Source organism: Amblyraja radiata, chromosome 19 (genome assembly GCF_010909765.2).
Source record: "Amblyraja radiata isolate CabotCenter1 chromosome 19, sAmbRad1.1.pri, whole genome shotgun sequence".
Taxonomy (NCBI): Eukaryota; Metazoa; Chordata; class Chondrichthyes; order Rajiformes; family Rajidae; genus Amblyraja; species Amblyraja radiata.
The window spans coordinates 9,945,273-9,972,706 of NC_045974.1; the positions used below are offsets into that span (position 1 = coordinate 9,945,273).

At 47.2% G+C, this 27,434-nt stretch overlaps 1 protein-coding gene across 1 annotated transcript; it reads right to left on the reverse strand.

Annotated features, from left to right (window-relative positions):
- Window positions 1-5,323: 5,323 nt before the first annotated feature.
- gpr37 (G protein-coupled receptor 37) lies at window positions 5,324-26,049 on the reverse strand. Its single transcript, XM_033037641.1, has 2 exons — window positions 24,294-26,049; window positions 5,324-6,310 (listed from the first exon to the last, which is right to left on the reverse strand). The coding sequence occupies exons 1-2, from the start codon at window positions 25,218-25,220 to the stop codon at window positions 5,495-5,497; spliced, it is 1,743 nt and encodes a 580-aa protein (XP_032893532.1). The 5' UTR covers window positions 25,221-26,049; the 3' UTR covers window positions 5,324-5,494.
- Window positions 26,050-27,434: the final 1,385 nt, after the last annotated feature.

Below are 27,434 nucleotides of genomic sequence, written 5' to 3' on the forward strand. Positions count from 1 at the left end.
CAGTGAGCTGCTCAGAGAAGTCTTTCACTTGTGCGAGTTTTTCATCTTTTACCCCAAAGAGAGATTCCTGGTGAACAGTCTTTCTGATCATTGGCGCTTGGCTGAATCTACAATTTTCAACATTGTGTTTAGTTCAGTTTAGAGATACAGAGCAGCAACCAGGCCCTTCGGCCCACGGGGTCCGCGCTGACCAGCGATCCCCGCACGCTAACATTACCCTACACACACTAGGGCCAATTTGCATTTTTTTACCAAAGCCAATTAACCTACAAACCTGCACGTCTTTAGAGTGTGGGAGGAAACCGGAGCACCCGGAGAAAACCCACGCAGCTCAAGTGGAGAACGTGCGGGAGGACGTGATTTGCAATGAAATGGGTGGAAAGCAAACTGTGTGGCGGAGTAATGTTGAAGGCCAAAGACATCAACCATTAGAATGGGACATCACGGGTGGTAGAAAGCTCCAGCAACATATTGCTCAGCTCAACATTTCCGCTGAACACCTCTGCTCAGTCCACCTGGACCTACCCGATCTCTCGGGGCCTGCGAAACACTTCAACTCCCCCTCCCATTTCCACACTTACCTTTCTGTCCTGGACCTCCTCCACTGTCAGAGTGAGGCGCAAAGCAAATTGGAGGACCAGCACCTCATATTTCACTTGGATAGCTTACAACCCAATGGTATAAACATTGATTTATCTGCTTGATCAATGGTGTTTTATCATTAATGTTTTATTATTATTAATGTTTGGTGTTTTCTGAGTCATTCGTAACTGTCACTGTATGTAATGTTGTTACTTGTGGGCGGAGCACCAAGGCAAATTCCTTGTATGTGAATACTTGGCCAATAAACTTACTTATAATCAAATATTTATATCAATATTTATTATTGGTGCACGTGACAATAAATGTGACCGAAGTTTAACTTGAACTTGATTTTTCCAACTTCAAGTAAGCCTTGCTTTCCCTCTCTCCCCGTCCCTGCCCTACCCTAGTTCTCCAACTAGTTTCACTGGCCTTCTGATTAATTTTACTGTTTGTATGCCTCCTTGTCACCTTCCCCTCCGCCAAAAATGAAGCATTCTACATTTCCTTAGCTTTGATCTGTCATTTTCACACCTTTCCCTTCCACATCTCTGGACTTCGTCTCTCCCGACTCTCAGTCTGAAGAAGTCTCGAACCGAAACGTCACCTATTCATTTTCTCCGGAGATGCTCTCTGACCTGCTGAGTTTCTCCAGCTTTTTGTGTCTATCTTTGGTTTAAACCAACATCTGCAGTTCCTTCCTTCATATTCCTCAGCTCAACCTGTTATTATGTGTAATCTGTAGCCCAGTGATTTGCACGCATCAATGCTCTCAAAGGAACCCCTACAGTTCCTTTCATGCTCCACCATGCCCCTTATAGGTAGTTTAGATATCTAATAGTATAGAGGCTGGCATACTCTCAGTGGCAACCTATCCTCATACATATATATATATATAAAGGACAGTGCAGTCTTCCTAAAAGAAGCTGTGTTGTACGTGTTTGTACATGAACAACAACAAAAGTAACAACCTCAGGTTTAACACTTGCCAGCCGGCATCCGTTTCCTCTTTTAAAATAATAGTTTAGAGATACAGCACGGAAACGGGTCTTTGGCCCACAGAGTCCCCGCTGACCAGTGATCCCCATGCACTAACACTGTCCTACACACACTAAGGACAATTTACAATTTTACCCAAGCCAATTAAGGTTTTTGGAGTGTGGGAGGAAACCAGTGCACTCGGAGAAAACCCACGCAGGTCACGTGGTGAACGTGCAAATTCCGTACAGACAGCACCCATGGTCAGGATCGAACCCAGGTCCCTAGCCCTCTTAAGCAGCAGCTCTATCAGCTATGCCACCGTGGTGAATGGGACAGTGCTAGGGTGCATAAACCCCATACAAATAGCACCGACCCTGGGTCTTCTGGTACTGTGAGGCAGCGGCTCTACCAGCTGTGCCACTGTGCTGTCTTTGTTATTATACCGTTGGTCTTTCAGGCACTGAATTTTACATGGTGAAAACAGGGCATGTAAAAATTTGTTCCCACTGTGTCCCCTGGCTCTTTTGACAATTACCTTAACTGGTCGCCCTCTGGTTATTGATCTCCTGCTAGCAGAAGCAATTTCTTCCCAAGAACTCTATCAGCATATCTCACTATTGTGAACGCCTCAATTAAATTGCTTTTATACAAACTTGCACCAGATGATCTGCTCTCAATACTTGACGTGGCCAGCCCAGGCAAAGAAATCCCATTGCCTTTGACCACCTCAAGGTCAATATATTAAAATATACAGTATATGCGCTTTGTGTTTTAACCAAGGAAGGTGCGATAACATTCTTGAATGTTGAGGTACAGTGGTGCAGATGTAGAGTTGCTACCTTACAGTGCCAGAGACCCGGGTTCGATCCTGACCAAGGGTGCTGTCCGTACGTAGTTTGGACGTTCTCCCCGTGACCACGTGGGTTTTCTCCGGTTGCTCCGGTTTCCTCCCACTCTCCAAAGACGTACAGGTTTGTAGGTTAATTGGCTTTGGTAAAAATTGTAAATTGTCCCTAGTGTGTGTCGGATAGTGCTAGTGTGTGGGTATCACTGGTCGGCGTGGACTCGTGGGCCTAAGGGCCTGGTTCCACGCTCTATCTCTAAACTGAACTAATCATTCTAATTAGGGCAGCGATTAATTAATGATAAATCACTTTGTCAAAATGATTCAATGTTAATCAGAAAGTTGCAGTAGCTCACAGATTTCCAATTTAAGATCCATGCTTTAGCCAACAATACAGAAAACACACATACGACAAAGTAATAATACGGCTTAATGAATGAAAAATGTTTTAACTTGTGATTTTATTTGCAAGGAAACTTCTTTAAAAAAAATCAAATAGTTACAGAGCCCATATGGAGGAACATTAAAGTAGAATTATGTTTTTTTTGATTTACAACTCGATTATTACAAAACCAACATCACAAAATAGGGACCATGTATTGTCAACATCAGGATGGTCAGGACTCGGACTGTGTACAGCTTCCAACATTAAATCTTGCAAACCAGGTAGTTGATGAATGACTGCTCGCTGCAGTTACTATACAGCAAGATACAGCCTGAGAGTTGGTTTACATAAAGGTAGACACAAAATGCTGGAGGCTGTATCTCTGGAGAGAAGGAATGGGTGATGTTTCGGGTCGAGACCCTTCTTCAGACTGATGTCAGGGGAGTTCACTCCGCTCAGTCCGCCTAAACCCACCTGATCTCCTGGTTGCTAAACACTTTAACTCCCCCTCCAATTCCCACGTGGACCTTCCTGTCCCAGGGCCTGCTCAGCCGAGTGAGGCCCAACGCAAATTGGGGGAACAGCACCTCATATTCCGCCTTAGGCAGCTTACACCCCAGCGGCATGAACATTGACTTCTTCAACTTCAAATAACCCATGCTTTCCCCCTCTCTCCATCCCTCCCCCTTCCCAGGTTCTCCCACCAGTCTTACTGTCTCCAACTACATGTTACCTCCTTTCTGTCCCAGGGCCTCCTCCATGGCCAGAGTGAGGACCACCGTAAATTGGAGGAGCAGCACCTCATATTTCGCTTGGGCAGTTTGCACCCCAGCGGTATGAACATTGACTTCCCTAATTTCAGGTAGTCCTTACTTTCTCCTCCCCTTCTCAGCTCTCCCTCAGCCCACTGGCTCCACCTCTTCCTTTCTTCCTCCCACCCCCCCAGTCCACCCTCACATCAGTCTGAAGAAGGGTTTCGACCCGAAACGTTGCCTATTTCTTTCCCTCCATAGACGCTGCCTCACCCGCTGAGTTTCTCCAGCATTTTTGTCTACCGTCGATTTTTCAGCATCTGCAGTTCCTTCTTAAACAAGTTATCTCTTGCTTTGTTGTCGCCTTTTTCCAGCTAACAATGAACTATTCTACATTTTCCTTGACCTACATTCCCTTTGTCCTGTTTTCACACCTTACACTTCCTTATCTACGTATCTCCCTCTCCCCTTGACGTCAGTCTGAAGAAGGGTCCCGACCCGAAACATCCTCAATTCCTTCTCTCCAGAGATGCTGCCTGTCCCGCTGAGTTACTCCAGCATTTTGTGTCCATCTTCGGTTTAAACCAGCATCTGCAGTTCCTTCCTACACGTCTGCACGCCACACTTCACAAACTCCACACTTCACAAACTCCACCTTTAAGCTTTGGTCGAGCCCTGGGATTAGGGTCTACGTGGTCTTGTCTCCGCTGTGCGGTGGAGTTTATGTTCTGAAGGACAATCTTTTTACTAACTCGCACTGAACGGGCGGGTAAAGGGTCTCGACCCGAAACGTCGCCTATTCCTTCTCTCCAGAGATGCTGCCTGTCTCGCCGAGTTATTCCAGCATTTTGTGTCTATCCTCGGGAAAACACCTCACAAGTAAGTTCCAACTCTGCCACAGGTTTCCCCTCCTCTGTAAAAGAGCCGCCCGGACCCGCGACCACCCAGCTACGTCTCTTGAGGACTACCAACCCAGCTCCTGCCATCTCCTCCTCAGCGAGCTTGGCCACGGTCTGGTGGCATAGGGCGGTGTCAATGAAGATTGACTTCAAACTCAAGAGTGCGCGGCCGAGGTGTAGGTGGACATCTCTGAGGTCGACACAAAATGCTGGAGTAACTCAGCGGGGCAGGCAGCCTCGCTGGAGAGAAGGAATGGATAACGTTTCGGGTCGGGACCCTTCTGAAGAAGTCGTGCTGAAGAAGAGATGCTGCCTGTCCTGCTGAGTTACTCCAGCTCCTACTATCTCCTCCCCAGCGAGTTTTGCCACAGTATGGCGGTCTCAAAAGTATATGCCTGATAGGGTGGGGGGAGAGAAAGAGTTCCCCTCTAAATAAGGGAAGGGATTTCACGCCAGTGGGCCACATAAGTGGCAAGGGTGTGAGGTCAAATTATGTCTGGGTAAAAAGGTATTGAATGTATGTATAGCCACCGAGAATGTCGGATGGAGTTTTTTTGTTGTTGCACGGATCATGTATTGTATATATTTATTTCTCGAATAAAGTCCATATTGAAATTAAAAAAGGTATGGTGGCATCGGGCGCTGTCAAAAAGCTTCCCGCTAAGCCTGTGAGGGGTGGGGTTGGGGTCAGGTTGGTAGGCGAAGCAAGAGTCCATCCGAAGGTACACAAAAAAGGCTGGAGAAACTCAGCGGGTGCAGCAGCATCTATGGAGCGAAGGAAATAGGCAACGTTGAAATAGGCTGCCCCACAAAAAAGGCTGGAGAAACTCAGCGGGTGCAGCAGCATCTATGGAGCGAAGGAAATAGGCAACGTTGAAACGTTGCCTATTTCCTTCGCTCCATAGATGCTGCTGCACCCGCTGAGTTTCTCCAGCCTTTTTTGTGTACCTTCGATTTTCCAGCATCTGCAGATCCTTCTTGAACACAAGAGAGTCCATCCCGACCTGTCCTTCCCACCCAAAAGGGGCAGCCAGCCAAGCCAAGCCGCGGCTCAACAGTGCGTGGCCACCGAGGTGTAGGTGGACATCTCCCGGCGGATGGTGCTGAACGGGGACAACTCCAGCTCGGTGGTGTACTCGTTGTCGTTGTCCTCGCTGGCGGCGGCCGAGAGCTTGGGGCCGCACTCCCCGCAGCAGCAGCAGCAGCAGTCGAGGAAGGCCCGGCTGAAGGGCTTGCACAGGCAGAACAGGACGACCGGGGTGACGCACGACTTGAAGAACAAGAGGAACTGGCTGATGAGCTGCAGCAGGTCCACGGTGCGCTGGGACACGCCGGTGGCCATGTAGGCGGTCACGATGTTGCAGATATTCTCGGGCACGATGCAGAAGCCGTAGAGGATGGTCAGGGCCACCACCGTGCAGTTCATCTGCCCCTCCAGCTGGATCTGCCGCTTGTTCCCCCGGGCGCACGACTTCTCCGCCGCCCTGATCTTCCTGGCCGTCACCACCGAGCTGCCGATGGTGAACAGGGTGGGCAGGCAGAAGTAGCAGCCGAAGTACCACCACATGCGGGCGCCGTCGTAGGTGAGGGCCAGCACGTAGATGGAGTCGGGCAGCTTGGGGGAGATCTTCACCACGCAGCGGTCCACGGTGAGGGAGGAGGAGGCCACCTCCTCGGTCGACAGCTGCCGCAGGGCGATCTCCGGCAGGGCCAGCAGCAGGGCCCCCACCCAGATCACGGCCAGCTTGGCCGCCGTCGAGGAGCAGTTCTCGATCATCTCGTAGTACATCTGCACGTTGGTCGCCGCCCGGAACCTGTCGATGCACAGGGCACACAGGGTGAAGGTGGTCACACCCAGGGAAGCAACCTGCCAGAGAAGCAACCAAGAGAACAACACTTTAGTTTCACGTTTTAAGAATAAGGGGGTTAGGCCATTTAGGACCGAGACGAGGAAAAACCTCTTTCACCCAGAGAGTTGTGAATCTGTGGAATTCTCTGCAACTGAAGGCACTGGAGGCCAATTCACTGGATGTTATTATGGATGTTAATAACTGGAGAGTTATTATGCCCCTGTCCCACTTAGGCAACCTGAACGGAAACATCTGGAGACTTTGCGCCCCACCCAAGGTTTCCGTGCGGTTCCCGGAGGTTGCAGGTGGTTGCCGGAGGTTGCAGGTCGTGGAAGCAGGTAGGGAGACTGACAAAAACCTCCGGGAACCGCACGGAAACCTTGGGTGGGGCGCAAAGTCTCCAGAGGTTTCCGTTCAGGTTTCCTAAGCGGGACAGGGGCATTAGACTTAACTCTTAGGGCTAATGGAATGAAGGGATATGGGGAGAAAGCAGGAACGGGGTACTGATTTTAGATGATCAGCCATGATCATATTGAATGGCCCAAATCGCCTACTCCTACTCTATGTAATTTTGTGGTTTTATGACTGTTGGCAGATCAATTTCCCCCCTGGGATAAATAAAGTTTTATCGTATTGTATCGTAATGCCTCCTGTTTCATACAATGCAGCAAAATCAATAAACAAAAGAAAAAAATCACCATCCAGATAATGCTAAAATTTTAATGGATGCTCCTGGTTCTATTTAGATTTCCAACATATATGGTGGATATATGAACGTATAGCATATACATACGAACATATTACATGAAGTGATATTTGAACATCAACACTCACTATTGTAAGTTCATAGGTTCTAGGAGCAGAATGAGGCCATCAAGTCTACTCCACCATTCAATTGTGGCTGATCCACCCCATTCTCCTGCCTTCTTCCCATAACCCCTGACACCCCGTACTAATGAAAGGGGAGAAACGTTTCATCTCGGCCGGACCACTTTGATGGCTGTGGAGTACGAGAATGGATCACAGGTGATTACTGGGCAATACACACACTAATGATGACAGGACAATGGATATTCCTCAGATAGACACAAAATGCTGGAGTAACTCAGCGGGTCAGGCAGCATCTCTGGAGAAAAGGAATAGGCGACTTTTCGGGTCCAGACCCGAGTCTGAAGAAAGGTCTCGACCAGAAACGTCACCTATTCCTACTCTCCAGAGATGCTGCCTGACCCGCTGAGTTACTCCAGCATTTTGTGTCTATTTTCATGGTAAACCAGCATCTGCAGTTCCTTCTTGCACAATGGATATTCCTAGGTTCTATTTTGCTTGACGTCGCATTTATTTGAACATCAATGCTTCCCATTATACTCGAGAGGAAACATTTCATCTCGGCCAGATCACTTTGATGGCTGAGGAGGAGCACAAGGACTTTGACTGGGAACATAGGCAGCGGTTGTTTGCCTCTTTCACACAGGCAAAACTGAGCGTTTCAGAACAGTGGTAGGCCATTCGTGCCACTGGACTCAATGACATAGTCAACTGTGTACCGACTTGGCTCAATAGTGTACAGAAGAGATGGCATCTCCAACAATGTTCTTCATTCCCACTCCAAAATAGAGTTGTCCACCTAAGCTTTTAACCCAAGTCTCTATAACCATATAACAATTACAGCACAGAAACAGGCCATCTCGGCCTTTCATGTCCATGCCGAACACTTATTTTCCCCTAGCCCCATCTACCTGCACTCAGACCATAACCCTCCATTCCTTTCCCATCCATATACCATCCAATTTATTTTTAAATGATAAAATCAAACCATTTCCACTGGAAGCTCATTCCACACAGCTACCACTCTCTGAGTAAAGAAGTTCCCCCTCGTATTACCCCTAAACTTCTGTCCCTTAATTCTCAAGTCATGTCCTCTTGTTTGAATCTTCCCTACTCTCAATGGGAAAAGCTTATCCACGTCAACTCTGTCTATCCATCTCACCATTTTAAAGACCTCTATCAAGTCCCCCCTTAACCTTCTGTGCTCCAAAGAATAAAGACCTAACTTGTTCAACCTTTCTCTGTAACTTAGTTGCTGAAACCCAGGCAACATTCTAGTAAATCTCCTCTGTACTCTCTCTATTTTGTTGACATCCTTCCTATAATTAGGCGACCAAAATTGTTTGTTAATCTCTAAGTTTACTTTAGTTTTGAGTTACAGCACGGAAACAGGCCCTTTGGCCCACCAATGTGCTGATGAACGATCCCCGTACACTAGTACTATCCTACACACTAGAGACCATTTACAACTTTTTCCGAAGAAAGTTAACCCGCGAACCTGTATGTCTTCGGAGTGTGGGAGGAAACCGGAGCATCGGGAGTAAACCCACTTTGGTCACGGGGGAGATCGTATAAACTCCGTACAGACAACACCCGTAGTCAGGATCGAACCCATGTCTCTACCGCTGCTCTGCCGTGCCGCCCTGGTGTGTATCCTTCCGTTACTATGTCAACGATCATGTGCCTGGGTGAATTTTTCTTCTCCAAATTCTCTTACCATAGCCATTATAAAGTTACGAAGTATTTCCATGTTTTATTCCTGGTATTTAATGCAAAACTATCCTTTGAACACACAGCCGGGAGAAGAAGATGGAACTTAGCACTCTGAGTTTGAAGTCAATCTTCATTGACATAAATGCAATAACCCCATTAAATAAAAAGGATTCTTGGAGCTGAGAGCAAACCTACTTCAAATATGATCTGTGTAATCTAACCACTGTACAACCTTCTCAAAGACTTAATTCTATGCCATCCATCCAAAGGCAATAAGTGTGCCTTTCCAACTCATTTAATTCCTTTCTCAACATCTACATTTTAAGATCATGTTCAGCTGTGGTATTTTGTGGTTTAAGACTTTACGAGCGTTGACTTGAAACATTCTTTTTAACAAGAGTATTCGCTGCCCAAAACATTCCCTTGCTGGTGTCATTGTGGCGTTCGTAGCATGCATTGCACCAACTTGTCAAGAATTTATTGGCAGGGCAATTCAATGCCAGAACCTCCAAATGGGGTCAAAGGAAGAGCATTCACGTCGCGGCCCTGTTTCCACCAATCTTTCCACCACCACGCACAAGAAGCACAAGAAGCGACAAGACAGACACCATTGTGTGCAGATGCCGAGAAGTGTCTTCAGCTCCGGCTGAACAACTTCTAATCTTATGTGTGGACTCGAAAAGAAGAAGACTTTCAAACGTCTTGATTAGGAAGGATGCCAAAGGTTGTGGGGAGAAGGGAAGAGTATGGGGTTTAGTTTAGTTTAGTCTAGAGATACAGGGTGGAAGCAGGCCCTTCAGCCCACCGAGTACACACCGACCAGCGACCAACCGCGTACTAGTTCTATCCTACAAGCTAGGGACAATTTACAGAAGCTAATTAACCTACAAACCTGCACGTCTTTGGAATGAGGGAGGAAACCGGAACACCCGGAGAAAACTGACGCTCGTGGTCACAGGGAAAACGTGCAAACTCCGTACAGACAGCTCCCATAGTCAGGACCAAACCCGGGTCTCAACACAACTGTTGCACCACTGTGCCGCCCACAAAGTTCTCAACCACACTCAACCCATGATATTAAGTGTGTCTTGAACAGTACAAGATGATAAAATAGGAGCTGGCTTAAAAGAAGAGTTGAGTCAGATAGTAAGCAGATGCACAAAATTAATGCTTGGAAATTTTTCACGCACACTATGTTTTATGATTGTGATTTTAATAACCATTAGAGACTAATATGTTTTACCTCATTAAATATTTGTATTATTTTTACTTCATTATGTTACTTCAATTACGATACAAACGTATTGAAGCCGGTATTTATGTTTGGACCATTGGTGCATTTATCAATAATCCACCACCACCTCCTCCCTTTCAAACGCTCCCTCTTTTGCTAAAAGAAGTAATGCCTAGCCAGGTCCCACAGTGGTGCAAGCGGTAGAGTTGCTGCCTTACAGCACCAGAGACCCGGACTCGATCCTGCCTGTGGATGCTGTCTGTACGGAGTTTGTACGTTCTGCCTGTGACCACGTGGGTTTTCTACGGTTGTTCCGTTTTCCTCGAACACTCCAAAGACGTACAGGTTTGTAAGTTAATTGGCTGCAATAAAATTGTACATTGTCCCTAGTGTGTGTAGGATAGTGCGAGAGTGCGGGGATCGTTGGTTGGTGCGGGCTCGGTGGGCCGATGAGCCTGTGTTGTATCTCTAAAGTCTAAAGTATAGGCACTCTCAATAAGCTTCAATGCGACACCTAAGGCAACAGATTTTGAACGGGCTTCTGCAGAACAGCTGGGCTCTCTGCTTCTCAATGTAGAAATGTAACATAGAAACATAGAAAATAAGTGCAGGAGTAGGCCATTCGGCCCTTCGAGCCTGCTCCGCCATTCAATATGATCATGGCTGATCATCCAACACAGTATCCTGTACCTGCCTTCTCTCCATACCCCCTGATCCCCTTAGCCACAAGGGCCACATCTAACTCCTTCTTAAATATAGCCAATGAACTGGCCTCAACTACCTTCTGTGGCAGAGAATTCCAGAGACTCACCACTCTCAGTGTGAAAAATGTTTTTATCATCTCGGTCCTAAAAGACTTCCCCCTTATCCTTAAACTGTGACCCCTTGTTCTGGACTTCCCCAACATCGGGAACAACCTTCCTGCATCTAGCCTTTCCAACCCCTTAAGAATTTTGTAAGTTTTGTAACTCGGCAGGTCAGGCACATTGTTGGAAAACATTGATAGGTGATGTTTCGGGTCGGGACCATTTTTCAGTCTGCCCTTGAAATGGTACCTATCCATGTTCTCCAACAATGCTGCTCAAAGCGCTGGGTTAATCCAATAAATCATCTTTGATTTCTGAGTTCCTTCATCTACGATTTAATGTCCAATCACTTTCACAAGTTTTATGTTTGTGATTATTGTCGCCTGTACCGAAGTATAATGAAAAGCTTTTGATGCGTGCTATCCAATCAGTTAATACCATACATTAATAAAATGAAAGATAGCCACAAAATGCTGGAGTAACTCAGTGGGTCAGACAACATCTCTAGAGAAAAGGAATGGGTGATGTTTTGGATCGAGACCTTTCTTCAGACCCAAAACGTCACCTATTCATTTTGTCCAGAGATGCTGCCTGACCCGTTGAGTTACTCCAGTTTTTTATGTCTATCTTCAGTTTAAGCCAGCATCTACAGTTCTTCCCTACACCTGAATACAACCAAGCCAAACACACGTACAAAGGGCAAAGTGAAGAGAAAGACACCAGAACATAGTTTCTCCGCAATGTAGCGTAACAGTTCGAGAGAAAAAGGCAATGGGGGATGTTGGAGAATCGGACAGCTACCCAACTTATGGAAGATTGTTTAGAAGTCTCATACAAGAGGGGTTCGAGTCTGGAAGCACCTGCTTCCAAGCTTCTGTATCTGGAACTGGGAGGAGAAGGAATGACCTGGATGGGGAAAGGCCATTATGTTGGCTATGTTGGCTGCTATTCTGAGGCAGCGTGAAGTGTGGATGGGTAAATGGGGGGGATTCTGGTTGATGTAATCAATGGCTAATGAACTCAGAAACAGAAAACCTGTGTCCATGCGGTTAGCAAGCTCATTTATATCAGTGACTGTCTGATCCAGTTTTTGCCTGTGTATCATTCAGCTAAATTTGAGGACTACTATATGGAGAAATATAATGACCGGACTCTCATTCTTTCAATTTTTTTCTTGCTTACATACTTTAATACAGCAGTTTAAAAATGCAGGTTATGCAAACCAGAGGCCCCATGGCAGAAGCATCCATGTCGTGGGGCTGGAAACTGGAAGTATCCTGAGCTAATTCTGCTACCACCATCATCTATTGCAACAAATGATGGCTCCCACTGATTGTCGCCGGAAGCTTGCGACGGACGATGACAGCGAGGCCAACATTTGTAACAAGTTGGACTCGCCAAGAAGATGCAAACCAGAGTTATATTTGCTAGATCAAAGAAAAGCAAAATACTGTACAGTCTGCCAATTTGAAAAAAAGCAGAAAATGTCAGAGATGCTTAGCATCGCTGGAGAAGATAGAGTGATAAACTTTCAGGCCAATCAATGATTCAAAGATAAATGTTAGTTTAGTTTAGAGATACAGCGCAGAAACAGGCCCTTCGGACCACCGAGTCCGCACCGACCAGCGATCCCCACACACCAACACTATCCTACCCTAGGAACAATTTCTACATTTATGTCAAGCCAAATAACCTACAAACCTGTACGTCTTTGGAGTGTGGGAGGAAATCGAAGTTCTCGGAAGAAACCCACACGGTCACGGGGAGAACGTACAAACTTCAGCAACTCTACCACTGCGCTGCCTCACAATGCATTGGGCACAACTGCAATGTACAAAGTACAATGTGGCATGAATTCACTTGATGCATAAACTGTGCAAGTTAGAACTATTTCCTGATGGAAGTATATGCTTTCCAGATAGATGTGTGTAGAAATATAAAATTATTGGAGGCACAGATAGGGTGGATGGTCAGAACCTTTATTCCCCAGGGTGGAAATGTCAAAGCCTAGAGGCCATAGCTTTAAGGTGTCAGGGGCAAAGTTAAAAGCTGTTGTGCAGGGCAAGGTATATATTTAAGGCAGAGGGTGGTGGGTGCTTGGAATGCACTGCTAGGAGTGTTGGTGGAGGCAGATACGATAATGGCCATTTAAGAGGTTTTTAGATAGGCACGTGGATATTCAGGGAATGGAGGGATACGGATCATGTAATCTGTGTTTATTTAATTTAATTTACCTCTCCTCTGGGGAGGTCGACTCATCATCAGCTGACATCCTTCCTCATTGAAGAGGAGACAAAGTGCTGGAGTAACTCAGTGGGTCACGAAGCACCTCTAGAGAAAATAGACAGGTGACATTTCGGGTCGAGACCCTTCCTCAGACGTAACTGCAGATGCTGGTTAATACACAAAAGGACGCAAAGTGCTGGAGTAACTCAGCGGGTTAGGCAGCATCCCTGGAGAACATAGACAGGTAATTTTTTGGGTCAAGACCCTTCTTCAGACCCGAAATGTCACCTCTCCCTGTTCTCCGTAGATGCTGCCTGACCCGCTGAATTACTCCAGTATTGTGTGTCCTTTTGTGCATTACCCAGCACCTGCAGTTCTTTGGTTTTACACTCCTGCATTGGTTGAATACAATTTGTCCATATAGGAATGGATACAAATCTCATATAATTCTGCAATCTCTATCATTTTGTTTCATAGTTTATTCCTTTTTACAAGAGGATTGTCTATTTTAGTAATGGTTCTGATAAGAGAAAATGTATAACTTATTTTTCAAATTTCAGAGCAGTGATGACTAACGTATGCATTATTAAGCCTCAGCAAATACCAAGCATGCTGTCTGTACAGAGTTTGTACGTTCTCCCTGTGACCGTGTAGATTTTCTCCGGGTGCTCCGGTTTCCTCCCACACTCCAAAGGCGTACAGGTTTGTTGGTTAATTGGCTAGGTATGAATGTAAAATTGTAAATTGTCCCTCGAGTGTGTGTAGGATAGTATTAATGTGCGGGGATCTCTGGCCGGTGTGGATCGGTGGGCCGAAGGGCCTGTTTCCACGTTGTACTCTCTAAAGTCTAAATGAGTGTCGGAAACAGGACTGGTGAGCCAGATGCCAAATTATTGGGATTTCTGAGTTTTCTTGTAAATCTTTATACATTACGTATCCCTTCTCTGTGTTCGAAGCGACAGTGTTAAAAAAGAAACTGCATATGACAGAAAATTCAGCATGTCTAAGAACACGATGTGAAAGTAATACTGCATGTGAAACTCTAATGGACGTCTGCTGACAGGCAGCAGTCACCATTAAATTGTACCAGTTTATATAAAAGATAAATCCTACACAGAGATTGACAGAGACATTAATGGGCCTGTCCCACTTAAGGGATTTTTTAGGCAACTACAGCCGACTAGTTTGTTGCCACATGTTTGCCGGTGGTCGCCGGGAGTAGTCTCCTAAGTTGCGCAGAAAGTTGTAGCGTCTTTCTGCTCCCCGCTAAATTTTCAACATGTTGAAAAATTTTCGGCAACAGTGGGTTTGACGCCAATGAGCGTAGCTTGACTTCTCCTGACGTGGGTGCTGTCGTAGGTTGTCGCTAGGACGGCGTAGGTTGTCGCCGGTTTTTCGGCGATCTGCTGCGACTACGACAGTCGCCGGCAATCGCCAAGTGGGACAGGACCATAAGATTCCCTTTCTGATGTGGGTTGCAATATATTGTACTCAACTTTCATAGCTGAGCATCAGGGAGACGAGATCACGTCAAGGTTTTTAATTGTCCAAGCTCAATAAAATACCGACTCATTTAGTCCATAATTGGCTAGAATCCTCCTGCCAAGCGCCATTCTTGCCAGTAAATCGTGTAATTAATTCCGTTGTATGTTACTTCAAGATTCATTGAGCAGGATCAATCATCACGCACTGGCTCTTTCTGCTTGGATGGTTTGCCTTGTTTAAACAGTGCGCACATAAATCAGGCTGTGCACTCCACAAGTTTACACAAGCGCCCGCATTTTAATAAATAAATAAACTATTTCCCTCCTGGGATAAATAATGTTCTATCGTATCCGATAGGTGAGACTCCTAAATGTTGCTCTTGCTTATTATTCACTGGCAGACATCTGTGGCAGTGATTCATTTGGTCATTATTAACTGAGATGAAATCCATCTTAATGGTATGGTACACAGGTATGAACCGGTCTTTCCTCTGCCCAGCCTTTACCCAGGTAACTGAGATGAAACAAGATAATAACTTTCGGCAGCATATTATTCTCCTTCATGATGAAGCTGCTTTCTTTCCAGTTATATTATACTACATTGTGTAAACATCAGATATGATTTAACCGCTCCACAGGCATTCACTTATCTTTTCTCTGGAGAACTGATTGATTTTGCCTATCTGCACTCACTGCAGCTATAGACAGAGCAATACAGCACAGGAACAGGCTCTTCGGCCCACAATGTCCATGCTGAACATGATGCCAAGCTCAACTAATCTCCTCTGTCTGCACATCATGCATTTCCCTCCATTCCCTGCATATCTATGTGCCTGGCCAAAAGCCTCCACAATGCCACTATTGTATCTGCCTCCACCACTACCCCTTGAAGCTCGTTCCAGGCACCCACCACATTCTGTATGAAAAACATTTGACCTGAAAGTAGAGTCACATTGCATGGAAACAGGCCCTTCGGCCCAACTTGCCCAATGCTGACCAAGATGACCCATCCACGCTAGTCCTACCTACCCACGTTTGGCCCATGTCCCATTGTACTTTATCTATCCACGTACCTGTCCAAATGTCTTTTGAATGTTGTGATGGTACCTGCCTCAACCACCTCTTCTGGCAGCTTGTTCCATACACTGTGTGAAAAGGTTGTGCTTCAGGTTTCTATTAAATATTTCCCCTCTCATCTTAAACTTATGTCCTCTGGTTCTTGATTCCCCTACCCTGTCATTCCCCTCATGATGTTATATACCTCTACAAGATCACCCCTCAGCCTCCTGTGCTCCAAGGAATAAAGTCCCAGCCTGCCCGACCTCTCCCTACAGCTCAGCCCCTCAATTCCTGCCAATACCATTGTAAATTCCCTCTGCATTCTTTGCAGCTTAACAACATATTTCCCCCAGCAGGCGGACCAAAGCTGAACACAATACTACAAACGCGGCATCACCAATGTCTTGTAACATCCAGACTTCCATACTCATCTCCTTTAAAATTAAATCACCTTAAATCTATGTTCTCTAGCCTTTGATATTTCCTTCCTGGGAAAAGATTTCCGACTGTCTGCTTCTGGGCATTAGTTCAGTTTATCTGTATTCATAAGAATATCAGGGTGGCACAGCGGTGCAGCTGGTTGAACTGCTGCTCACAGCACTAGATACGTGGGTTCGATCCTGACCTTGGGTGCTGGAGCATGGAGTTTGCATGTTCTCCCTCTGACCATGTGGGTTTTCGACAGGCGCCCCGGTTTCCTCCCATGTCCCAAATACATGCGGGTTTGTAGGCTGATTGGCCTCTGTAATATTTCCCCCAGTGTACAGGGCATGAATGAGGAAGTGGGATAACACAGAACTAGTGAAACATTTAGACAGGAAAATGGACAGGAAAGGTTTAGAGGGATATGGGCCAAACGCAGGCAGATGAGACTCACATGGAAGGGATGTATTGGCCGGTGTGGACAAGATGGACCGAATGGCCAGTTCCCACACTGTAAGACTCTATGATTCTAGTGTGAACGGGTGATCGATGGTCGGCATGGTCCAGGTGGGCTGAAAAGGCCTGCTTGCATGCTGTATCACGAAACTAAACTAATTAAGACAGAAAATGCTGGAAACACTCAGCGAGCCAGGCTGGCATCTGCATCAATTAAAACGGTTAACTTTTCAGGTCGAAGACCTTTGTCAGAACTTGTGAGAAAGAGGGAAGATTCTCATTACCCATACAGTGGGAAACAGGTCAGGTCAGGGGGAGTTCCCCCCCAACCACGGGTACCATGTAATCCCGTGCTACCTGCTCCATGGTCGGATATCGGCGACTAAACCGTCTCCCCCACCTGGTTTGCCAGGTGAGGAGGGGGCTGTGGACCCCCAGCAGGACCAACAACAAGACCTGTCAAAGGGCGGATGAGATTCTAGTGAGCCAACGGCCATCCACACTTCAGTAGAAGTTGCGATTACTGTCGTATAAAGCATTGTAAGGAGTGAAGAAAAACATGAAAAGTAATTCTTCCCTCTCCTTGTTTCTCAAAAGAGACGTTGTTAATAATAATAATTATAGGACCCATTCTCCTCCACCACCATGGAACTCGGAGAGATCCTGTTGAACACAGTCGGGGAGGACCGAAGGCAAGTCTGGAAGGAGTTGATAGAAAACACCAACATGACCAATAACATGACAATGACAATTAAAATTGAATCTGAATCTGAATCTGGGATAACAGCAGGAAGGCATGGGCCACAATCCGCCTCCTCGGTGAAGACCATACCACACCGCCCACGCTCACAACAGTCCAGCAAACTCAGTTGCAGCACAGCTGGTGGCAAACGGTCGTAGCCAAAACCGGCGCAGACCCACAGGAGAATACCGCCGGACAGCGGTAACAGACCGCCTACAACCAGCCAGCGCTCTCACCAAGCCCTTCGACCTAGAAGAACTCGAAGCTGCAATGAGCATGCTGAAACCTGGGAAAGCAGCAGGAATCGACGATGTACTGACGGAAATGATACAGCACCTTGGACCTAAAGCAAAGACCTGGCTCCTAGCAATGCTGAACTCATGCACAGAAAACAACCCCACCTGTATGGAGAAAGGCCAAGACTGTCGCAATTCCCAAACCTGGAAAGGACCCATCATCCCCAAAGAGCTACAGACCCATGTCCCACCTCTGCATCACCTACAAGCTCTACGAGAGGCTACTACTCCAACGCCTTATGCCACTTATAGACTCCAAGCTTACTAAAGATCAAGCTGGCTTCCGCCCTGGCCGCTCCTGTGCCAGGCAGCTACTGAGCCTCACCCAACACATTGAGGACGGTTTTGAGTGCAAACTCATCACCAGAGCAGCTTTCATAGACCTCACCGCTGCCTACGACACTGTCCAGCACCGCACCATGATCAGGAAACTTTTTGACATGACTGGTGACCTCGACCTGTGCCAAGTCATCAAAAGCCTTCTCAACAACAGGCGCTTCTTCGTTTAACTAAACGACAAGAAGAGCAAATGGAAAGCCCAAAAGAATGGCCTACCACAAGGCAGCGTACTGGCCCCCCTCCTCTTCAACATCTACGCCAACGACCAACCACTTCCCCCACAATGCCGCCGCTTCATCTATGCTGATGACCTCTGCATCACCACCCAACAGGAGAACTTCCAGAAGATCGAGTCTGTCCTGGAAAGCGCCCTCCAAGAGATGACAACCTACTACAATAACAACCACCTGAAACCCAACCCATCAAAAACCCAACTATGCAGCTTCCATCTTAAAAATCGAGATGCAGGAAAACAACCGAGCGTCTCATGGGATGGCCACAAACTCTCCAACCACTTCCACCCCGTGTACCTCGGAGTCACACTCGACAGGACACTCTCTTTCAAAACCCACCTTCAGAACACCAAAGCCAAGGTCAACACTCGCAACAACATCCTGCGCAAACTGGTAAACTCAAAGTGGGGCGCTGATCCACCAACCATCCGTGCAACTGCCCTAGCCCCGTGCTTCTCCACAGCTGAATACGCGTGCTCAAGCTGGAGCCGCTCCCACCACACCAAACTGGTTGACACAGCCCTCAACGACACCTGCCGCATTATCACGGGATGCATAAAGACAACGCCAGTCCCGTGCCTCTACGCCCTAGCTGGTATTGCCCCCCCCATATCAGACGATCCATCGTCGCCCAAGATGAGCGGAGAGCACAGGAGACCGATACCAGGCACCCCCTGCACGGACACACAGCACCTCCACCCCGACTGAAATCCAGAGCCAGTTTCTTGCAGACAGTCCCACCTCTCCAGACAACCAAAGAAACAGCAAGGACCAACATCTGGAAAGATGAATGGAACCAGCTCAACACACGAGCCCACGACTGGTTGGAGAGAGGAATCACTCCGACTGAATGCCTCGCCAGCGGGCACGACCTCCCATGGCCAACCTGGAAGACCCTCAACAGATTACGAGTGGAGCAGGGGAGGTGCAAAGCACTTATGAAAGCATGGAACTACCAGGCAGAAGACACATGCAGCTGTGGAGCAGTACAGACAATGTCCCACCTACTGGAGTGTGACGACGCCCCCCAGTGCAGCCCCCAGGACCTGGCTGAACCGACCTGACCAGCTGTGACCTGCGCCAGGTACTGGCAGAACGACATCTGAGATTGCAACGGACTCGAAGAAGTAGAATAATAATAATAATAATAATAAACATACAGTGGTGCAGCTTGTAGAACTGCCACCTCACAGCTCCTGAGGCTCAAGTTCATCCCTGACTGCTGGTGCTGACTGTGTGGAGTTTGCATGTTCTCCCTGTGACTATACAGCTTTCCCCTGGGTGTTCCTGTTTCCTCGCACACCCCAAAGATGTATGGGTTTGTAGGTTAATTGGTCACTGTACACTCTGGGGGACATTGATGGCAATAAGGGGAATACTGTAATAGTTTGGGAGGATGAGGGGGGGACCTCATTGAAATTTATTGACTAGTGAAAGGCCAGGATAGAGTGAATGTGGAGAGGATGTTTCCACCAGTGGGAGAGTCTAGAACCAGAGGCCATAGCCTCAGAATTAAAGGACGTACCTTCAGAAAGGAGATGCAGAAAAATTTCTTTAGAGGGTGGTGAATCTGTGGAATTCATTGCCACAGACGGTTGTGGAGGCCAAGTCAATGGATATTTTTATGGCGGAGATTAGTATACTTGAATATTGAATATTGAGATTAGTAGACATGAATAGTAGGGGTGTCAGGGGTTATGAGGCAAAGGCAGGAGAGTGGGGTTGAGAGGGAAAGATAGATCAGCCATGACTGAATGACCCAACTCTACACTAGGGCCATACAGACTAACTCCATCCCAAAGATATGGCAGACAGCAAAAGTCATTGCTATACCAAAACCTGGCAAAGACGAAAAACTAGCAGCAAGCTACCGCCCAATCTCTCTACTCTGCGTCCCACTCAAAATCTTAGAACGCCTTATACTACAACGTATATCTCCAGGAGTAGAAGAGATTCTCAGTGTGGATCAGGCAGGTTTCCGCAAGGACCGCAGCACAGGAGAACAAGTTCTGGCCCTAACCACCTGCATTGAAAACGGCTTCGAGAACAAACTGAAGACCGGGGCAGTGTTCCTTGATCTCACCGCAGCCTATGACACTGTGTGGCACAAAGGCCTCCTCCTAAAACTCACCAAAGCACTCCCTGCCTGGGCATCAGAAACCATCAAATCTCTGCTCTCCAACCGTAGGTTCAGAGTTCACCTTGGACAGAACAAGAGCAGAAGAATGGGCTCCCGCAAGGGTCAGTTTTAGCCCCAACCTTGTTCAACCTTTACACAAATGACCTACCCACCACCAAATCCCGCAAATTCATCTATGCAGATGACATCTGTTTGGCCTTCCAAGCACCAGATTTTGGTACATTGGAACAGGTGCTCAATGAAGACCTTGCTAAACTGGACGAGTACTGCAAAACCTGGCGCCTAAAACCAAGCCCAGCAAAAACGGTCGCCAGTGTGTTCCACCTCCATAATGCAGAAGCCACAAGAGAACCAAACATCTATCTGAGCAGGACCAAACTGAAGTATGCCCCCACTTCAACCTACCTCGGAGTGACCCTTGACAGGACCCTATCCTTCAAGGAACATCTCAAAAGAACAGCAGCTAAGGTGAAGTCCAGAAACAATCTCCTCAGCAAGCTTGCTGGCTCAAAGTGGGGGGCAGCAGCCCCCACAATGAACATTTCAGCACTAGCCCTTGCATTTTCTTCAGCCGAATATTGTGCCCCTGTTTGGTCCAGGTCATCCCACACACACCATGTGGACACCCAATTGAACTCAACAATGAGGATCATCACAGGAACAATCCGCTCAACACCACTCCCCTGGCTCCCTGTCCTATCCAACATAGCCCCTCCACACATCCGGCGAGTAGTCCTCACTCAAAGGATGCTCCAAAAGACCAAAAACTCCCCTCACCTGCCAATTCACATGGACATCTTCAATCCACCCACTGCTCGACTTCCATCTAGACGACCAATTTGGAAGAACCCACCACCAGCTGATTTCACCATCCAATCAGCTTGGAAAAAGGAATGGGAGTCCAAGGACGTCCCAAATAAACATCTGGTGTCAGACCCCACCCTACCGGTCCCTGGCACCAATCTCCCAAGGAAGCAGTGGACGACGCTGAATAGACTCAGGACTGGACATGGCCCCTGCTTGGCCAGCCTTCACAAATGGGGCAGCAGCCCAACCCCACGGTGTGCTTGTGGAGAGCAGCAAACAATGCAACACATCATTGAAGCATGCCCTCAACAAAGACTCAAAGGAGGACTTGTCACCCTTCATACAGCAGATCAAGAGGCAACTGCTTGGCTAAAGGACTTTGCATTCGCTAAATAAATAAAACTGAATGGTGGAGTAGACATGATGGGCCGAATGTCCTAATTCTGCTCTTAGAATTTATGATCTTCGGACACTTGTTGATAGGCATTTGGAAATGCAGGGAATGGAAGCATGTGGGCCATGTGTAGGCAGATAAGAGTTAGTCTTGGCAGAAGGACCCATTCCTGGGGGGGGAATAAGGGGGGGGGGGGAAATAAGACGAATCTGAGGTGGTAACAGATGACCTCAGGCAAGGAGGTTCCTCGATAGGCTGACTGTTGGCTAGGAACAGGCCAAGAGCGATACATGATTGTGAACTGTGGACCCGGATTGAAGAAGGGTCTCGACCCGAAACGTCACCCGTTCCTTCTCTCCAGAGATACTGCCTGTCCCGCTGAGTTGTTATGGTTGTTAAGATTGTTAAGGGTTTGGACACGCTAGAGGCAGGAAACATGTTCCCGATGTTGGGGGAGTCCAGAACCAGGGGCCACAGTTTAAGAATAAGGAATAAGCCATTTAGAACGGAGACGAGGAAACACTTTTTCTCACAGAGAGTGGTGAGTCTGTGGAATTCTCTGCCTCAGAGGGCGGTGGAGGCAGGTTCTCTGGATGCTTTCAAGAGAGAGCTAGATAGGGCTCTTAAAAATAGCGGAGTCAGGGGATATGGGGAGAAGGCAGGAACGGGGTACTGATTGGGGATGATCAGCCATGATCACATTGAATGGTGGTGCTGGCTCGAAGGACTCCTGCACCTGTTGTCTATTGTCTGTTGAGTTACTCCAATTTTTTGGGTCTATCTTCCGTTCCCTCTTTCCCTCTCCCCCTTTACGCTGACTATATAGCATGCAATAAAAAAGCGGTTCGCTGTACCTCGGTAGGCATGACAACAAATTAATCCGAATTAAACTCGTTCCACATTTCATAACGTTGTATCCCTCTTGGGGGTTCACACCTGTCTCTAACCGACAGTCAGCCTATTGGGGAACCTCCTTGCCCGAGGTCATCTGTTTCCGGTCCCGATTTGTCTTGTTTTTTCCTCCATTCCAGTTATCCCACTCTCCTTAACTCCAGTCTGAAGAAGGGTCCCGACCCGAAACGCCACCTATCCATTTTCTCCAGAAGTACTGCCTGACCCGCTGGGTTACTCCAGCACTTTGTGTCTTTCTTTGATATAAACCCGCATCTGCAGTTCCTTTTTTATTATCCCTTTGGTTTTGGCTTTGGTTTTGAATCTAGGTGCTTTTGGTAATAATGCCAGTCAGTCTCCCTACCTGCTTCCACTACCTGCAGCCTCCGGCAACCACCTGCAACCTCCGGGAACCGCACGGAAACCTTGGGTGGGGCGCAAAGTTTTCCGTAGGTTTCCGTTCAGGTTTCCGAAGTGGGACAGGGGCGTAAAAGAGGCAAAGTGCTTTTGGTTTTCTTATGCATATGTCCCTAACAGTGTTGAGGGATGCTCTACACAACACAGACAACGTCGGTTCGTTAACCCAGCCCACTATTATCTTATGGACGATATAATACAAACACATTCGGACCAGGGGCATCCATACACCTATAAATGTATATTTACACACTGGGCGTGTATATTTACACACTGGGCACAGTAGTCCACAGTAGTCCACGCCGATCAGCGCTCACACTAGTTCTATCTGTCACACGAGGGACAATTGGCAGCAGTCAATTAATTAACAAAGAGTGACAAAAGTGTCTACCTTCGATTTTCCAGCATCCGCAGTTCCTTCTTAAAAAAAACTTACAACGTTTTACGTCTTTGGGATGTGGGAGGAAACCGGAGAACCCAGAGGGAAACTCACGTGGTCAAGGTCCACACACGGATAGTACCCGAGGTCGGGATCGAACCAGGGTCTTTGACGCTGTGAGGCAGCAGCTCTCACTGTGTGCCTCGCTTCACGAACCCCACATGGTTATGGGGTTACGGGGAGAATTCAGGAGAATGGGGTTGTGAGGGAAAGATAGATCAGTCATGTTTGAATGGGGGAGTATTTGTGATGGGCCGAGTGGCTTAATCCTACTCCCAGAACTTCTCAACTCGGCCACCTGTGTCACTCTGTGGGACCTCTAAACCTATTCTATCCACGTACCTGTCCAAGTGTATGTTAAATGTTGTTACATAGCATAGCAAATCATACAAATCATAGCAAAAGGATTTGAGTATAGGAGCAGGGAGGTTCTACTGCAGTTGTATAGGGTCTTGGTGAGACCACACCTGGCGTATTTCGTACAGTTTTAGTCTCCTAATCTGAGGAAAGACATTCTTGCCATAGAGGGAGTACAGAGAAGGTTCACCAGACTGATTCCTGGGATGGCAGGACTTTCATATGAAGAAAGATTGGATAGACTCGGCTTGTACACGCTAGAATTTAGAAGATAGAGGGGGGATCTTATAGAAACTTACAAAATTCTTAAGGGGTTGGACAAGCTAGATGCAGGAAGATTATTCCCGATGTTGGGGAAGTCCAGAACTAGGGGTCACAGTTTAAGGATAAGAGGGAAGTCTTTTAGGACCGAGATGAGAAAATCATTTTTTACACAGAGAGTGGTGAATCTATGGAATTCTCTGCCACAGAAGGTAGTTGAGGCCAGTTCATTGGCTATATTTAAGAGGGAGTTAGATGTGGCCCTTGTGGCTAAAGGGATCAGGGGGTATGGAGAGAAGGCATGGATGGGATACTGAGTTGGATGATCAGCCATGATCATATTGAATGGCGGTGCAGGCTCGAAGGGCCGAATGGCCTACTCCTGCACCTATTTTCTATGTTCCTATGTTTCTATGTTACGGTATAAAATGCTGGAAATGTTTTTTTCTCCTCACCTCCAGATAAGGGATCACCTTGCATGTAAAATCTCCAAGAAGCCACGTTTTGGTCAGCTCGTGAAATATAACCAGAGGCAGACAGAAAAAGATGACCAGGAAGTCCCAGAAGGCCAAGTTGGCCAACAGCGAGTTGGAGATACTCCTCATGTAATAGTTGTGGCAAACGATGCACATGATGGAGAGATTGGCCATGATGCCGATCACAAAGATGACAATGGACAGACACATGACGGCGTAGGCTCCGTACGAGTCCTCGGTCACCGGGTAGAAAGGGTTCATCAGCCGGCGTCTCTTGGCCGGCGCCTGGAGCGCGAGCAACGCTGGAGGCTCCTGCAAGGTCAGGTGGAACGAGGCGTTGGTGTAGATGTTGGGGCCATCCAGATGTTGCGACCTGTTGAGAAGCAGCAGTTCTTGCACCTCACTGGAGAACCGCGTGGAGTTGTCACCTTGCAGGCTTTGCCGACCCTTGCCTCTTGCTTGGTCACCGCTTTTAATCCCATCCGTTCCTCGTTTGGACCTCGAACTGGTGGTGCTCTTTGTGTTGCTCTCCACCAAGTTAGATCGGCCTGGCTCAAACTTTCCCCTGGAGACGAGGTGCATGGAGATACTTTTCTTTGGAGATCCTCGCGGGATTGTCCCGGGCATCTCCCGAGCTGGGACCTCCATCTGGACATGGGTCTTGGGCAGATACCACTGGTGCATGGGTCGCCAGTCGGTGCGACCTAGAGGCGCCGAGTAGTTGCGGAACCCGGGGGGATGGACGAGGGGAGACGAGTCCTTCTCTCCGGGAGTCCCGCTAGACCGCTGGTGGTCCCCGGGTTGCCTCTGCCCGCTGCCGCTGCCGCTGCCGCTTCTCGGCTTCTCCAGGCGAGGGTTGGCCGAGATAACCCGGAGGAGGCAAAGAGCCAGCGCCCAGCGCCGCATCCTCGGGTCTGAACTCAGAGAAGAAGGGGGTGGGAGGAAAGGGACAAGAGATCATTGGCAGTGCGCCTCTCTCCGCTCTAAGGCGCGGTTAAGGGCAGGGCTGTAGCAATCTCCCCGTGGACCGGTCGCAAGTCGAAGGTATTCCAAGTATTAACATTGCCCAGACGCTGACAACTCTTCCTCTCCCTGTAGCTCCAGAGCCGCGTCCTAATCCATCGCCTCCACTGTAAGAAGAAAGGTCTCGACCCGAAACAACACCTACTCCAGTCCTTCTCTCCAGAGATGCTGCCCGACCCGCTGGGTTAGTTACTCCAGCTTTTTGTGTGTGTGTCTGTCTTCGGTTGAAAGCAACGCCTGCAGTCGCATCCTGCACACACCTCCTCTCTCTCTCTCTCGTCTCGCTGTTGGTGCCAGCGCTTTGCAAAGGGGGCACCGAACGAGGGGCGGAGGCAGAGACTTCAGGAGGAGAGGGTTGTCAGCGGGGCCAATGTGGAGCCCCCTGTTTGCCTGCAAACTTGAATCTTCCGCGGGTCTTGATCCACCAACAACGGAGCCGCTCACACACCATCAGCCGGAGTACCTGGAGGTTTCACAAGTCTTCATCAGCCTCGTTGCAAATGCCACGCACTTTGCTCCCCTCCCCGCCTGCACTGTTGCGGGGCGAATGGGCGATTGTACTTGCCCCCTTTTTGAATAGGAACCTGTGACTCTTCCCCCCCTTCTCCTCATCCCAGCGTCTCTCCCATTGCACGCTTGGTCTCAGAGCACATCCGCACCGCCGCCTTCTCTCTGTCTACCTGCAGCGCTGGGAGTAGATCGGCTCTGTTCGCTCCCCAACCCCCCTCCCTCTCTCTCTATCTTTCTCGCACACAGACAGTCAATGCAAACCATCGCCGAGCAGCACTCGCTTCCAACGTGGCCAACAGCTCCCTCCTGCTTCTGCAGCAAAAGCAACATCCTGACATTTCCATTCTCCAACATCCTCCCCTTAAAGAGACCCCCCCCTCTCTCCTGCTCTCTTTCGGCAAACTGTTGCCTTTTTTTTAAAGTGGCAGAACAAGTTTGGCAAGACCTTAGCTCAGGGGTATCACGATTAATCAATGCAGACGTAATCGGGAGCGCAGAGACTTGGCAGCACTTGTGTTCGCTGTGGTTGGGAACTCACGAGGAACATGCATCTTGTTATTGCATGCTTGGGTGGTACATACATGTCGCTTGTGTTGAGGCTCCGCCAAATTGCCACCTGTCTGTGACCATACCAGGTTAAAACCTGGCTTGTTCAACCCGTATTTTCTTTTTTCAAACAAGTTATTACACCGTGTACATATACATTTATATGCAGGTGTAGGAAAGAACTGCAGATGCTGGTTTAAATCGAAGGGAGACACAAAATGCTGGAGTAACTCAGCGGGACAGGCAGCATCTCTGGAGAGAAGGAATGGGTGACGTTTCGGATCGAGACCCTTCTTCAGATTGATGAAGAAGGTTCAGACTGATGAAGAAGGGTCTCGACCCGAAACGTCACCAGTTACTCCAGCATTTTGTGTTTATCTCCGATTTAAACCAGCATCTGGTTCTTTCCTATGTATATATATGTTTTATTTATTCATGTGTATATATATTTATACAATGGTATATGGACACACTGATCTGTTCTATATTCATGCCTTCTATATTCTGTGCTGAAGCAAAGCAAGAATTTCATTGTCCTATCTGGGACACATGGCAATAAACTCTCTTGAATCTTGAATCTTGAATATGTGTGCATGTGTATTTTATATATAGTGTATAAATATATATATTACTATTAAATCATGGAACGCAAGTACTTTGTGTTTAATAGTAATATATATATATTCATATATTCATATATTATATATATATTATATTATATTATATTATAATATATATACTATATCATATATTCATATATGTTACACAAAGTATATATACAGTATATATTACACAAAGCATATATATATATATATATATACATATATATATATACACATACATATATATATATATATACATACATACATATATATACATACATATATATATATATACATACATATATATATATATATACATACATATATATATATATACATACATATATATATATATATACATACATATATATATATATATATATACATATATATATACATATATATATACATACATATATATACATATATACATACATAT

Excerpts from the sequence above, each read along its gene's own strand:
- gpr37 (XM_033037641.1), bottom strand. The coding sequence starts at position 25,220 with ATGCGGCGCTGGGCGCTGGCTCTTTGCCTCCTCCGGGTTATCTCGGCC. Across the intron at positions 6,311-24,293 it reads AGGTGATCCCTTATCTGGAG|GTTGCTTCCCTGGGTGTGAC; the intron begins GTGAGGAGAAAA and ends CTTCTCTGGCAG.